At 50.1% G+C, this 15390-nt stretch overlaps 1 protein-coding gene across 1 annotated transcript in view; it reads right to left on the reverse strand.

Moving 5' to 3' along the window:
• Positions 1-1836: 1836 nt before the first annotated feature.
• The window catches only part of Zan (zonadhesin), a 106519-nt gene continuing 92965 nt past the window's right edge, over positions 1837-15390 (reverse strand). Inside the window, 12 exon segments of the mRNA XM_038344470.1 lie at positions 1837-1874; positions 1957-2000; positions 2068-2206; positions 3815-3955; positions 4618-4756; positions 4849-5048; positions 6216-6355; positions 7529-7699; positions 8131-8302; positions 9031-9160; positions 9941-10185; positions 10612-10753. Coding sequence (XP_038200398.1) covers positions 1837-1874; positions 1957-2000; positions 2068-2206; positions 3815-3955; positions 4618-4756; positions 4849-5048; positions 6216-6355; positions 7529-7699; positions 8131-8302; positions 9031-9160; positions 9941-10185; positions 10612-10753 — 1701 coding nt within the window.

Genomic DNA, 15390 nt, shown 5'->3' on the forward strand with positions numbered 1-15390 from the left:
GGGCAAAGAAAAGGTGGAAGGGGCCTGAGGAATGACAGCAGGGCTGTCCTCTGCCCACTACATCGTGAGTGTGCACACAGAGAAATGTACAGCTGCTGGGCCACAATTTCCTCCTAGTTGGAGAGAAGTGTGTTAGGGTTCGGGATGCTGGGCTGAAGAGACCGCTCCAGGCTTAAGAGCACTTGCTCTCCGGGAGGATCTGAGCTTGGTTCCCAGCACCCACAGCAGCTGGCTTAGAACCGCCTGTGACTCCAGTTCCAAAGAGCTCAGTGTCTTCAGGTTCTGGCTTTATGAGCATCTGCACACATACGGCAGACATTCTCTCCTACAAGCACACACTTACAATGAATAAAACAAAGTTCTGACTCGGGGTGTTCAAGGGGAAGCTCCCGCAGGCTCAGGAAGTAAACAATTCAGGATGTCCTTCGAGCTGAGCAGACGCACTAGGCCCCTCTTGGCCCAGCCTACATCTGCAGTAAGGACTGCTGAGAACACTGGGACAAGCTGGGGATGCCCTCCGATCTGCCAGGCTGCCTGCAAGTCGTGCAGCGAGCACTGGGTCTCCAGCTTCCATGAGCCGGCACAGCTACCTCCAAGTCATTTCTGCTGCTGTGACCGCTCAACGATACTCATTGGTTTACCATGCTGGGATTGGGCAGTGTTGCCACTTGGTCCATTGTTGGTTCTCTGTCTGGGATAAACAGATGTCTGTTCATGTCTTTACAGGAATGGTGTCACACAACAGCACCTGTACACACACGACACATATGTGCACACACTCACACATATGTTTTTTAAAATGGGGTCTCTGGGGTAAAGAAAATGTACGATGAGCGCTGGAGAAATGGCTCAGGTGCGGAGTGCTTGCCCAGCACAAACTAGGTATAGTGACATATGCCTGTAATCTCAACAGGTGGAGGCAGGGGATTCAGAAGTCCAAAGTCATCCTCAGTTACATAATAATTTGTCCTAGAAAAACAAACAAACAAACAAATAAACAAAGGATGTGCACGGGAAGCCTTTTCTCCTGACTTGCAGGGTTCTGGGGCCACAGTTCATCCTTCCTTCCAGGAGTTTCCGTCCCTGCCCCTTCTGTCTTCCATTGCTGGTTATCAGGACTGAGTGGCCCGCCAGACTGGCTTTCAGTGAATGACATTCTCCTTCCCGAGCCCTAAGCCTCTCTCCCTGTGGACATTCCCTCCCCTTGCACAGCATCCAGCCTCTAGGGACCCACACACACCTCTTTGTCTCCCAGACAAACTGCCTCCACCACAATCAGGGGAAATCCACATCTAAAAGCATTAAGTATGGGGCATTAAAGATTAAAATATCTGAAAGCATTAAGTATGGAGAGCTGGTCCAGTGGTTAAGAGCACTGCCTGCTCTTTCAAAGGTCCTGAGTTCAATTCCCCAGCAACCACATGGTGGCTCACAACTGTCTGTAATTAGATTTGGTGCCTTCTTGAGAAAGAGACCTGGTCAGTCCTCCTCATAAATTTTAGACCATGAAACCCAATATGGACAAATTCAATAGAACCTCCATATATGGGCTGCCCATGAGTGCTTCAGCATTGCCAGGGCATAAAATAAGTAAATAAGTAAATAAATAAATAGCGAGGTATTTCAGTGGAGAAGGCATTCACTGTGAAGTGTGCTGACCCAGGCTCAATCCCTACATCCCACAAAGTAAAAGGAGAAAACGGATTCCCACAAATTGCCAGACTTGGGAGTGGCAGCCATGTGCACCCCACATACACATAACACACAGCCACACAATAACAAATGTAAAAAAAATTTAAAAAAATAAATTATTTCATCTGTTTGTTTGAGGACAAGTCAGAACTTGATGGCTTTGAAGGCAGGCTCTGGAACATCTGAGGAGAGAGCAAGGAAACCCACATTGGAGGAGGACTCACCTCTTAGCCAGGACTTGACGCCCCCAGAGCTGGCTCTTACCTGTATCCTCCAGCCTATGTCTATTTCGTCTCAACAGTTTCTCCCTAGAGGTGGTGGGGGACAGATGAGGAGCACAGCTTTTGTGTGCATTAGGCCCCACCCTCAGACTACTCGTTCCCTCCCTGTATGAGGACTTACCACCTTCTTCTCGCTATGGCAGTTCTCACGTAAATATACACTCTAAGCAGTAAGACAGGGACTAACAGCATCACAAGCACTCCCGGCAGGATGGCCAGTAAGCTGGATGATTCTGAGTGCAGAAAGGAAACAGCAATGGGGCTGGGAGTGGGCTCAGTGGGTAGAGTGCTTGCCCTACACGCTCAGAACCCTGGGGCCCATGTAAAAGTCAGATGTGGTGGCTCATGCCTGTCTTCCCAGCAATAGCAAGAGGCCCCCCCTAATCCTAGCCCTAGTGGGTGAAGACAAGTGAATTCCTGGACACTGGTTCAGTTTCCAGCCAGTGAGACCGTGTGTGTGTGTGTGTGTGTGTGTGTGTGTGTGTGTGTGTATGCACTTCTGGAGGTCAGAGGATAACCTGCAGGATTAGTTCTCTATTACCATCTGAATCCCAGGGATCAGATTCAGGAGGCAAATTGGAGACAGCCACGTTGACTCACTGAGCCATTTCGTCTGGCCCCAGAGCCCCTGTCTTAACTAAGAGGTGGGAGACATCTGAACAACCACACCCAGGTTGTCCTCTGGCCTCCTGTGCTGTGCCTGTGCATATTCACACCCTCCCCCACAACAGGGATAGGTGAAAGGGTGGGAGGCTGAGGGAAATGGGAGGGAGCACTGCCTTCAGATCCTTGGCTGTCAGCCTAAGGCATCTTGTCCTCCTAAATCTCTTGACGTCTAGTTCTTCCTCCAGGAGGCTCAGGGACTCGAAGATCTGGATGCCCTCGTCCAATAGCCCTTGTTATCTGCAGTCACAACTCCCTAAGACCATGTGTGTGCGTGTGCGTGTGCGTGCATGCGTGTACAGGAGCAGATGTCTAGTCATGTGTTTATACACATATGTGGAGGTCAAAGGACACCCCCTGCTGGCATTCTTCAAGCATAATCCTCCTTCCCCAGCACTAGGATTGCAAGTGTACGCCCATATTTTCATGTGGTTCTGGGGATCAAAGTTGGGTCCTTGTTCTTTCAGAACAAGTAACTATGTTACTTCCCCAGCCCCCAGCTTCTTGTTTATTTGCTTGCAGCATGATGTCATGTAGCCCTGGCTGGCCTTGAACTCACTATTTTGCTGAAAATGACCTTGAACTTGTTCTGACCTTCCTACTCCCACCTCCCACGTACTAGGATTATTAGCACACACCTGGCTGAACTTCTACCCCTCACCAGTTTGCTTCGCTCTGGCTATTCCTGTTCAGGACCTCTCCATCACCTTTTGACTTTCCATATATATTTGTTATTTATTTATAAGAAATATACATATTTTCCATATATAAAATATATAGCACAATGTCATTTATATTTTACATTTAAAGTATATTAATATACAATGCACCCAAAATATTTATATATAATCATAAACTATATGTGTTAAGTAATCATGTATTTTAAATATCACCTATAGTATATAATACACAATATTGCCTATGCTATATTACTTATCATACTATATGTAATAGCTGGTGATAGATTAATAATATTGTATAGTATACCTATCATTGTCACCCCATCACATATCTGTATACATAACAAATGTTATAATTGTAAGAAAATTTAATTAAAATTAATAAGACACATGAAAATTAAAAACAGAGTAATATGTAATAGATACAATGTATATGAAGATTAAAAACAGTAATTCTGTGGCAATGGCCCCTGGGATGCAGTGGGGTGTAGTTGTTACCTAGCTTTTTTCTGGAGGGGATATCCCGAGGTTCTGTGCAGAATTCTCCTCCATAACCCAGGTCACAATGGCAGATGAAGGTGTCCCCTTGCTCCTGACACCGGCCATCATTGTGACAGGGGTTCTGTAGACAAGGGCTATCTGCAAGGGCAGAAGGGTGTGAGTGGATCCCAATAGGACATCCACAGTGTAGGAGATGCCTGGCTGCGGGACAGCCCAGGGAGAAGCAGCAGTCACCAAAGCTGCTCTGGGGTCCACTCAGCAACCTAAGCTTTAACCCTGTTACCCCGGGTTCAGGGAGTTTGCTTAGCCTCCCAAACCCCCATATGTGTGTGAAGTTCCAGAGGTCAACTTCAGGTGCCATTCCTCAGCTCTCATCCACTTGCTCGTCTGTTTGTCTGTTTGTTTTTCAAGACATGGTCTCTCTGTAGCTCTAAAGCCTGTCCTAGAACTCACCCTGTAGACCAGGCTGGCTTTGAGCTCACAGAGATCCGCCTGCCTCTGCCTCCCGAGGGCTGGGGTTAAAGGTGTGCGCCGCTGTACCTGGCTGGAACCCTATTTTCATTGCTCATAAAGTGGAGTGCTGTGCTTTCCACTAGGTAAGGGTCAAAGTCTATCCTGGGGGCAGAGCTCTGCATGGCCGGTAGTCAACGCCTGGTAAGAGATGGTTCTTTTCATTCAGCCCTTCCTACAAAGGAGGGCACAGACTTCCTGAGACCAAGCAGGAATCCCACTCGGGCAGGAATCTGACTCAGGGAGGAAGGGTACGCCTGGTGTTAGAGACCACAAGGACCCAGGCTCACCCCGGAAGCAGCCTCGAGTAAAGTTGGCCACGGTGCAGGCCTCTCCAGCCCTGCAGCCGTAGGGCTCACACAGCAGGGTCCCCTGGCTGGCGCAGGTGCAGTGCTGGGAGCAGTCATCAGTCACATAGCTGTCACCCAGCTGGAAAAGAGGAAGTGAAGGCAGCAGACATTCTAGATTCACCCTGCATCTCATTCTCCATACCTGGATTCCCAGGCCTCCGCTGCCCAGACCTTGTAATAGATGCCTTTGGCGGTGCAGCCGCACTGTGTCACTGGGAGGCTCTGAGTATCACTGTAGATGTAGCCTGGGATGGTGGCACAGCCTTCCACGCAGGGGCCTTCACAGGCCTTGGGGGTCACAAATTTGGCACAGGATGCTGGGCAGGGCGTCATACAGGGCTGGTACACAGTATTGGCAGGGCATGTCATGGCTGAGGGTATAGAAGCATGGTTAGGAGCTGGCTGGCCTTGGGACTGGTGAGTAAGAAACAGAAAGCAGGGTATACGGTCATTCAAAAGAGCACATGGCTCCCTGTACACAGGGAAGCTAGAGCGAGCAAGCCAGTTCTGCCTCAAGTGTTGTCTGGAACATAAGACATTTGATGAAAACAGATGGGCATGGTCGGGTGGATACAGTAGCACATAATCCCAGCACTCAAGAGCGGATCCGGAAGGAGCACCAAGAGTTTGAAGCCAGCTTGGGCTATAGAGCGAGATTTTGACGCAAAAGCCAAGAACAGGAGCTGGAGACGGAGCTCAGCGTCAGGAGCTGGGTCCTGCAGAGGAGCCTGCTTCTGCTCCCAGCGCCCACATGGCAGTGTGACCACCTGTAACCAGCTCCAGAGGCCCTGACACCCTCCTCCAACCTCTGTGGGCCCCAGGGTGCACACGGTGCACAGAACGCATGCAGGCAAAGCACTTATACATATAAATCAAATAAAAATCAGTAAAGTCTTAAAATAAATCCACCCCAAAGCATACACAGTGAGTGTGGGCTGAGGGATAGCGCTTTTGCTCCAGTCAGGGGTGGAGACCTGAGGAAACCTGGGAGCTGCTAGGCAGTCAGCACTGCCTAATCACCAGGCACTGGGCCAGGGATGGAGGGAGGGAGAGAAACCCTGTCTTAAAAAACAAGGTGGGGCCGTTAGCGGGTGAAGGTGACCTGACTGGATCCCTTCCCACATGGCGGAAGTTGTCTTCTGACCTTCACATGTGTGCTGTGGAACATGTGCACCCACACATACATACAAAATAAAGAAATGTAACTGTCCCCCACCAAACAAACAAAAAAAAACAAAATAAGTGGCTCCTGTTCTCTGGTCTCCACACGTATGTCTGCATGCATCCAAACACACATGGACACACACATATATAAATATACAAAAAATAAAAGAAGAGAAAACACAACAGAAAAAATGGGCAGAGGAGAAGGAGGAGGGGATTGGACAGTGGAGGAGTGGATGGGAGAGGGGTCAGTCTGGAATCACTTGCTGTCTTGAACTAGGGATAGAAGAATCAAGGCCAAAAGGCCACGGTGAGGGCGGTGGCAGCAGCAGAGCTGAGCAGACAGCAAAATGACTGAGGAGTCAGAGCCTCACCACAGTGCGTCTGGTCCCGCCAGCCAGTCGTGTTGGCACCTGCCTCCTGGCAAATGATTGCATATCCACTGAGGACCCGGCATCGAAACTCCTCTTCTTCCTTGGTTTTCCAACCAGAGCACACGTCGGACATACAGTGCCTTGGGTAGAAGAGGAAGGGTGCAGGAGGTGTGCTTTAGAGAGGGGAGCAAGGAGAGCCAGCCTTGCAGAAAAATGGCCCAGGCGAGGGGCTGGAGGCGGGGGACATGGCTCAGCTGACCAAGTGCTTGCCTTGCAAGAATAAGGAAGGGCCTGTTTGATTCCCAGTATCCATGCTAAAAACAAGCAGGGTGTGGTGAGGTGCTTGTAATTCCAGTGCTGGTGATGGGGAGACAGGAGGGTCCCTGAGGCTCACCGGCCATCTTTGCTTAATCAGTAAGCCTTAGGCCCAAGTTAGAGACTTGTCTCAAAACAAGGTGGAAGCTGGGGAGATGCCACTAGGAAAAAGTACCCGCTGTTCAAGTATGAGGAACTGAGTTCGAATGCCACACATGCCTGTAATCCCAGCTTTGTCAGGGAGTAAAAACAAAAGGATCGATGGGGCTCACTCTCTCACAGTCTAGCCAAAAAAACCCACCGAGCTGCAGGTTGGGTGTGAGACCCTGTCTCAAAGGAATAAGGCAAAGAGAGAAAGCAGGACACCTGACTTTAACTCTTGATGACCCAACAACACATATCCACACCCACACTCACACAAAAGGAAAGAAAGGTGGATGGCCCCTGAAGTTGATCTCTGACCTATGTAAACATACATGGCACGTACACTGGACAAACAAGTGCGTGCCCATTCCCCTCGCAAATCCCCCCATATAGATAATAAGCGAAAGCTGAGGATGCGGCCGAGTTGGTAGAGTTTGCTTAACATGCATGAAGCCCTGGGTTCCATCCCCTGTACCACAAAAGCAAGGCATGGTGGTCCATGCCTGTAATCCCAGCACTTGGGAGGTGGAGGCAGAGGATCAGAAATTCAAGGTCATCCTTAGGCATATATTAGCCTGGGCTACACGAGACCTAAATAAATACAGGATAAAATGGATTAAAAATAAAATAGAGAAGAGGGGCCCAGAACCCCACACAGAAAGTCAGCAGGCTAGAGGGGTAGCTTGGGGATAAAGGCCCTGGATTGCAGAAAAACAGGATGTAGAATGGGGGGAGTCAGTAGGAAATGGGGTCACAAGGGAGAAGAACCAAGCCCACAGAGCTAGAGGGGGTCAGAGAGGAAAACCACAGCAGAAATCTGGAACATTCTTGTGAGTACTGGGCCTGTGACTCACTGCTCGAAGGGCTCTGGGGCTACAATCTGGTGACAGGCAGCAAAGGGACCCTGGGGGTCCACCACCACCCTGCAGGCCTGGGTGCTGCTGAGGAGCGCTGTCTGCTCTGGGCTGCACTCTGACGGCAGAGGGTCAGACTCTTCCTCTCCCCCATCTTCTTCTGGTAAGGCCCTGAAGTAGGGATGGCAAGGGGCTGTGTGAGGTTTGGGAGGGAGGTGAACTTGAGGGAAAAAAAAAAAAAACCAACAAGTGTGCAGAAAAGTGAAGGGAAGGACGAGGGCACATGGGGATTTCCAGTGAGAAGCTGTGCCCACTGGTCAGTAAGAGACCGAGAGACTGAGTGCGTCCTCGTTGAGGACCAGAGGGTTATGGCAGTGGAAAAAGAGACTTGCTGGGTAGGAGACACCAACTCAGAGGGACAGTGCCCGAAGAGAATCCCCAGTGAGGGGCTTGGGTGTGGCTCATTGATAAGAGTACTTGACTTTGATTCTCAGTAAGGGGCAAGGAGTGTGGCTCAGATTATGTGACAAGTTTACAGGTTCAATCCTCTACCACCTCCAATGAAAGAGACTCTTAGTCATCTCCCAATCCCCAGCCCTCACCTTGGCAATCGGAAGAGGGCTTTCACCATCTTCACCTCCCAACTGTTGCCAAAGACATTGATGTTTGAGGTGAGTGTTCCACTGGGCAACATCAAGTCATTGGCTCGGTCCTTATCATAGTTTCCACACAGGCCCCGTATCAGCCCACGGTACATGGTAGGCAAGGAGATCACTGCAGGAAAAGTAGTGAGCCAAACTCTGTTCTCCCCTCCACAATCTGAGTCTCCCTTTCAGGCTGGGGGCTCTATTCCCAGGTATAACACATCTTCCTCTGACCTATCTGAGCTGTGCCGTTCCATCCCAGAAATGGGGTTATTTTCTGTGGTTATTGGCTTTATTGTTGCTGTTTTCATTTTTGAGACAGGGTCTCATATAGCCCAAGCTGGACTCAAACAGGCTATGTGGCTGAGGCTAGCTTCACACTCCTGACCCTCCTGCATCCATCGTCCAACTCAGAGACTACAGGTGTGCTCCAGCTGTGTAGCTGAGGCTAGCTCCTCCACACCTGCACTGTCAGTTTCTTGATTAGGGTTTGATTGGGTTCTTTTTTTTTTTTTCTTTTTTCATTTTTTGAGACAGGGTTTCTCTCTGTAACAGCCTTGACTATCCTGGAACTCACTCTGTAGACCAGGCCGACCTCAAACTCACAGAGATCCACCTGCCTCTGCCTCCTGAGTGCTGGGATTAAAGGTGTATGTCACCACTGCTTTACTGGGTTCTTTGAGACAGTATTGCACTATGAGCCCTGGATAGACTGGAATTCACGATGTAGACCACATTGTCCCCAAACTCACTGGAGATCCTCCTGCCTCTGGCTCCTGAGGGTTGGGATTACGCGTGTGAGCTAGATGCCTGGCTCAGAGACAGGTCCTCTGCGGTCTGAGTCTGTGCCCCAGTTACCTGCACTGTGCTTCCCATCGAAGTCCACCACCATTTCAAAGTCAGTGATGAGAAACAGCCGCTGTGCCCGCAGGAGGACCCGCAGGTGGTCATTTGGATTGTAGGGGACTGCCACCTTTTGATTGTTGACCTTGAAAAGGAAGACTGCAGCTGCACAGCATGCTACGTGGGCCACACTCACTGCTGCTGTTGTCTGTGCCTGGCTTTGCCCAGCTCGCTAGAGTTTTCATTACCCCCAGTGTCAGAGACCTCCCTTTACACCCCAGTTCCTTCCATGCAAACACTCAGAAGAGAGATGGCTCAGTGGGTAGAGGCCGCTGCTCTGGCGGACCTGACTGAGGCTGACTCCTCCGCACATGCACACAGCACGTGCACGCCCATGCACACACATGTACAATAAATAAGAACGTGTGACAGAGAGATGACCCATAGGTTGGCAGTGGTTGCTGTGTCTCCAGAGGACCTGCATTTGGTTCCCAGAATCCTTGTTGGACTGTTCACAACTACCTATAACTCTAGGTCCAGGGTTCATGACACCTCCTGGCCTCTGTGGGCACTCATACATATGTGGATATATTTACATAGACACACATAAATAAATAAATGATAAATAAATATTTTAAATGGAAATAAGTGTAAAAGAATGCTGCTTTTCTAGCCAGCACTGAGGCTGCTCCAGCCCTGTTACCACATGCCCGCCATCCTCCCTTCCGCCACGTCGCTCCCTTCATCCTCCCAGCCCTTTGTTCAGCCCTACTGCCCTGTGCCACCTTTCTCCAGGAAGTGGCACCAACTCTGACTTCTGAGAGCATTCTGCACCCTTGGAAACTCCCTGACAATGGGGCACTCTGGTTTTGTTAACCAGTGGTCTCCTGGTTCCCTCCAGGTCTGGTCCTGCCCCTTTACTCACCAAAGCCACCAGCCCTTCTTGGAGCTGTATTTTATAGCCATAGACGGTAGTGGTCACTTCATGCAAGGTTGGACTCCCTTTGGGGGATATTTTGTTGCGCCCCTCTATGACCAGGTGCTCCATCCCCTCGGGGAGTTTGTCCATTGTCTTTATGAGATAGTAGTTCATCCGACCCAGGAAGCGGTAGGAGAAGCCATCAAAAGTGTGGTAATAGGGGTCCCCAAAGATGCTACATTTTTCCAATTCTGTCAAGAAATGTGCACACTGGAAAGGACCTCAACCCAGCTACTGGTCTCTCAAAATCTCTTCCTAACAGTGGTATTTCTGATCACCGTCCCTCTTAGGCCAGGGGCCCTGCCTCTGATTCTTTTAGTCACCACGGCTTCTCTCCCCTCCCCCACAACTCCCCACCAGAGCTCCTCTCCCCTCCCCCTCCCCACAACTCCCCACCAGAGTTCCTCTCCCCTCCCCCTCCCCACAACTCCCCACCAGAGCTCCTCTCCCCTCCCCCACAACTCCCCACCAGAGCTCCTCTCCCCTCCCCCTCCCCACAACTCCCCACCAGAGCTCCTCTCCCCTCGCCCCCCACGGCTCCCCACCAGAGCTCCTCTCCCCTCGCCCCTCACGGCTCCCCACCAGAGCTCCTCTCCCCTCCCCCATGGCTCCCTTACTGTTGGCCGCACAGTTACTGCTGCCATCATCACTGTGCTGGCAGTGGGACCCTGTGGGGCAGATGAAATTCCGGCACTGAACAACCCCGTCCACGCAGGCACAGCTCTGGGTGCAGCCACTGGAGATCCAGGTCTTGCCTGCCTGCAGAAGCCAGGAAGAGAAAGGGAGTGAGGACAGGGGTGATAATTCTAAAGGCTTAGCTTCCGTGAGAATGGTTTGCATTTGACCTCCCTATTTGCAGGTCCCATATCTATCAAGCCAACTAACTATGGGATGAAAATATTTGAAACAATTGCCTCCAGCCTTTATATGTGCCTGGTCTTACTGTAGCTTGCAATGCTGTGTTTGGCTGGTGTCCCTGGGAGGTCTGCTCTTCTCTGAAGGGAAAGGAGGAGAAGTGGATCTGGGGAAGAGGGAAGGTGGAGGGAGGAAGTACTGTGTGAGAAAAGAATAAATAAAAAGAAAACGTAATAAAACTACCACATGGTCCAAATATCAAAAAACTGTATCTATGGTTAGGGGTAGAGCTCAGTGGTAGAGCCCCTAGAATCTCCTAGTGAAGGGCTAGTGTATGGGTCAGTGGTAGAGTTAATAACTACCATGAATGAGGCCCTAAGTTCTAGAAAGAAAATCTATTTGTAATTTTATGTTATTATTCCCTAAATTATACAGCAGAACTATTTGTGTAATCCCAGCCTTAGCCTCCAACTTTGGAGAACTCTCCCCTGTGCCCTTCGAACCTGGACCCCTCCCTGAGGAGGCTGAGGCAGGTAGCCTGCCAAACCTTGACCCCTCCCCAGGAAAGGTCAAGACCATTCTCACAGGCAATTTAAACAGCTCCCCAGAAAATAAACACGTGGTTTTCCCTTTTCCTCTCCAGTGGGTTATCGTGTTGGCGGCTTCCCCTCAGGGTCACCTGGGAGCACAGGTATCTAATTAAACCTGGCTATATTTAATTTGGTCTGATTTGGTTTAATTAGGATTATTGTGTGTTGGCAGAATGGCTGGGTTAGAAAATATTCCTAACATCTTGGAGGTCCCACCAAGGGGCTGTTTTTCCTGAAGGCCCACAACCACGTGCTGGAAACGCCCTTATCTGCCCCCCCATCTCCCCCATGTTCTCTGCAAGGCAAAAATTGGCTCCCGGCTAGATAGGCTTCGTCGTAGTAAGTTTCTTTTTTTTTTTTTTTTTTTTTTTTTGCCTATATTACTAAGGTTTTGGGGGATTTGTTTGTGTTTACTTTTGTTAATTTTGGGCTTTTGTGGAAGACGCTGTCCACGCCAAAAGCCTCACCCATGTGTTGAAAGCTGAGACTTTCGCAGAGGTGAATTTTGTTTGTGCAGGGACGCCTGACATTTGATTTTCACAGCCCTGTTTGGGCCCAAGAGTTATTTCAGTGGACGCACTGTGATAGACTTGAGCCACACAACTGGGCATAGACTTTTAAAATGGGCGCTTGCAGTTCAAAGCCAGATCCGCCATCGCCCCTGGGACACCTCTTACAAAATCCTTATGAATCTGTCCGGTACAGTCTGTCCCAAGCGGCTAATTCTCTGTGCATTAAGATTTGGCCTCAGTACCATCTTGACAACGGGACGCGACGGCCACCGGAGGGAAGCTAGGAGTTTACCGTCCTCCGAGACCTAGAAAATTTTTGTTGCTGTGGGGACAAATGGACAGAACTCTCGCATGTCCATGGTTTTTGGGTTCTGCGTTCTTGCCCCTCCCTCAGTAGCCAGTGTCATGCAGCATGGGTTTTCGCTTCCAGATTCCCAGCCATCTTGGAACTGGGATCCCGATAGCTAGGTCTTAACCATGCAGCCAGAGGCACTGGCCCCTCACCTACTCCCTGGAACCCTTAGTACTCCCAACCCCCCTGTGGACCAACTTTCTTTCTTCTCTTTCTTTCTTTCTTTCTTTCTTTCTCTCTCTCTCTTTCTTTCTTTTTTTATTAAATTATATAATTTTACAAATTTTCACCTCCTCCCCTCTTCCCATTTCCCTTCCCCCTCCCCCCGCCCCCTCCCTCTCTAGTCCGAGGAGCAGTCAGGGTTCCCTGCCCTGTGGGAAGCCCAAGTTTCCGGAGCAACATTCTTTACATTCTTCTCCACACCTACTCCCTCCCTAGCCAAAGTTCAAGGTCAACTTTCCCCTTACCCACCTCCCCCCCCCCCCCCATCTTCCTACCCTTGGACCCCCTCTGCACACACTGGGTTAATTCCCCCCAATCCTCCCTTGTCTCCTCTCATATCAGATCCCACCATGACACTGTCCTTCTCTATCCTCTCTGGAAAGTAGCGGGAGCCCATGGCATTATTAAAGTCCATGTTCCCTTTTCTCTTCCAGATCTTCCTCAGATAGAAAAGCGGCTGGGTTCCTTCTCTGCTAATCCTTCTGTTTACATTAAAGAGTTTCACTATCTGTCCCTGGTCTCCCATCTAAACTGGCCTGACTTCCATGTCATCCAGGATTCTACTCTCACTCCTGGGGAGCGAAGTAGAATTCAGGCAGCAGCTAGACAGGTTGCAGACCAGACTCATCTCTACGGTCCCTGTGGGGGAAGTGGCTGTGGGACTACCAACCTGGCCAAAGCGGTCGACAGAGGTGGAGCATCATGGTTCATTGCCTCCTTCAGGGTATGGAAATGGTCTCGGAAAAAGTAGTTAATTTTGACAAACTTCAAGAGATCACATAGCTAGCTGACGAAAACTCAGCCATTTTTAAAAATTGGTTACAAGAGACCATGGTCCAATTTACCAGGCTGGATCTAGCCTCCCCAGCGGGAGCCATGGTCCTAGCTACCCATTTCATTTCTCAGTCAGCATCAGATATTAGAGAAAAGTTAATTCCTACAGAAGAACTGGTGAAAATGGCCTTTAAAGTTTTTAATGCCCAAGAAGAGAAAGCAGAGTCTTCCCGACAGATGAGGGTGTAACAGGCAGTAACGCTACAAGCCCAAGCCTTAGCAGCTGCCCTAAGGCCAACAGGACTCCATCCCAGCAGAGCTCAGCCCAAGTCAACCTTGCCAGTAGGCTGCTTCAAAGGTGTTCTAAATGGCAGGCCATGCCCTATCTGCTAGCAACCTGGACACTGGAAATCACAATGCTCCCATGGGGGCTCGTCCCCTATGCAACACCACGGAGGTCCAGCCTCACCAACATCAACAAGTGAGATGGTGCCAGCCTTCGAAATTCTCGGCCTTGCAGAGGATTGATGCAGTTCAGAATTAGTGACTCCCATAATCCAATCCGAGCCTACGGTAATGCTACAGGTAGCAGGTAAGTCCATTGCTTTTCTTTTGGACATAAGAGCTACCTACTCTGTTTCAACATCTCACTCGGGCCTTATGTTCCCCTCACCAATTTCACTTATGGGGGTAGACGGGATCCGTTTCTCCCCACTTAAAACTTTGCCACTGCCCTGCATTCTTTTTTTTTTTAAGATTTATTTATTTATTATATATACAACATTCTGCCTTGATGTGAAAGACCCCTGAAACCTCTACCCAAAGACAATAAGCTAGCAGCAGTAACGCCATTTTGCAGGGCTTGCACAAACAGGGCAGATGAAAGGTTAGGGCCCTTAGGCACCAAAAAGATATCTGTGGTCAGCCATCTGGCCCCAAACGGGGAATAGAAAGTCCCTGGGACCCGTTCCACACCCTAGATAGGGCCAAGTCAGCTATTATCTGAGTCCCTTCATGTCTCCAAGGTGAACCCACCACCCTATTTGAATCCACCAATGACAACCCTGTAACCAGGCATCTGCTTCTGTACGCGCGCTTTTGCTTCCCCTACCCTATATAAAGGGGGGTCACCTTGCCTAATGGCGCGCAAGTCTCCCGAGTGACTTTGCCACCCGCAGGTACCTGTGACTACCTAATAAACCTCTTGCAGTTTGCATCCGTGGTCTCGGCTTGATCCTTGGGTCCCGGGGTCTCCTCCTGAGGAAAGGTCTTCTTCGGGGGTCTTTCATGTGGGGGCTCGTCCGGGATTAGAGACCCCCACCCAGGGACCACCGACCCACCATCGGGAGGTAAGCTGGCCAGCGCCCTGTCTGTGTCTCTGTCAGTCTGAGTCTTTTGTCATTCTGTTACTCAGTAAGATTCGATCGGATCTATCAGTGTCTGGCGGGCCGGGAAAGGAGCTGACGAGCTCTGTCTCCCTCCCACACCCCCCACCCCCGCAGCCCTGGAAGACGTTCCAAGGGTGTCTGGAGCCCGATTTTCGATTTTTCGGGGCTCAGCCCGTATCGGAAGGATACGTGGTCCTGGTTGGAGAAGAGGGATCTGGACCCTCGGAGTCTCCATCTGAAATTTTGCTTTCGGCTTTACGCAGAAGCCAGAAGCCGCGCGGCGTGTCTGTTTGGTCTGTGTCTAATTGTTGGATTTCTGTGTCTAATTCTAACCTACCTCTCTTTTGAAATTATGGGACAATCATTAACGACCCCCTTGAGTCTCACTCTAGATCAATGGGCTGATGTCCGGGACACCGAGCCGACAACCAATCGGTCGAAGTTCGAAAGAAGAAATGGGTGACTTTTTGCTCATCCGAATGGCCCACTTTCAAAGTGGGATGGCCACGAGATGGCACCTTTAATCTTGAAATTATTTCACAGGTAAAAGCACGAGTGTTCAATCCAGAACCCCACGGACACCCAGACCAAGTTGCCTACATTGTCACTTGGGAAAGCCTGGCATACGATCCCCCGTCCTGGGTCAAGCCATTTGTCATTTCCAGCAAACCCCAACCACCCCTTACTCCCCTTGCCCCCACGG

Source organism: Arvicola amphibius, chromosome 10 (assembly GCF_903992535.2).
Source record: "Arvicola amphibius chromosome 10, mArvAmp1.2, whole genome shotgun sequence".
Lineage (NCBI taxonomy): Eukaryota > Metazoa > Chordata > Mammalia > Rodentia > Cricetidae > Arvicola > Arvicola amphibius.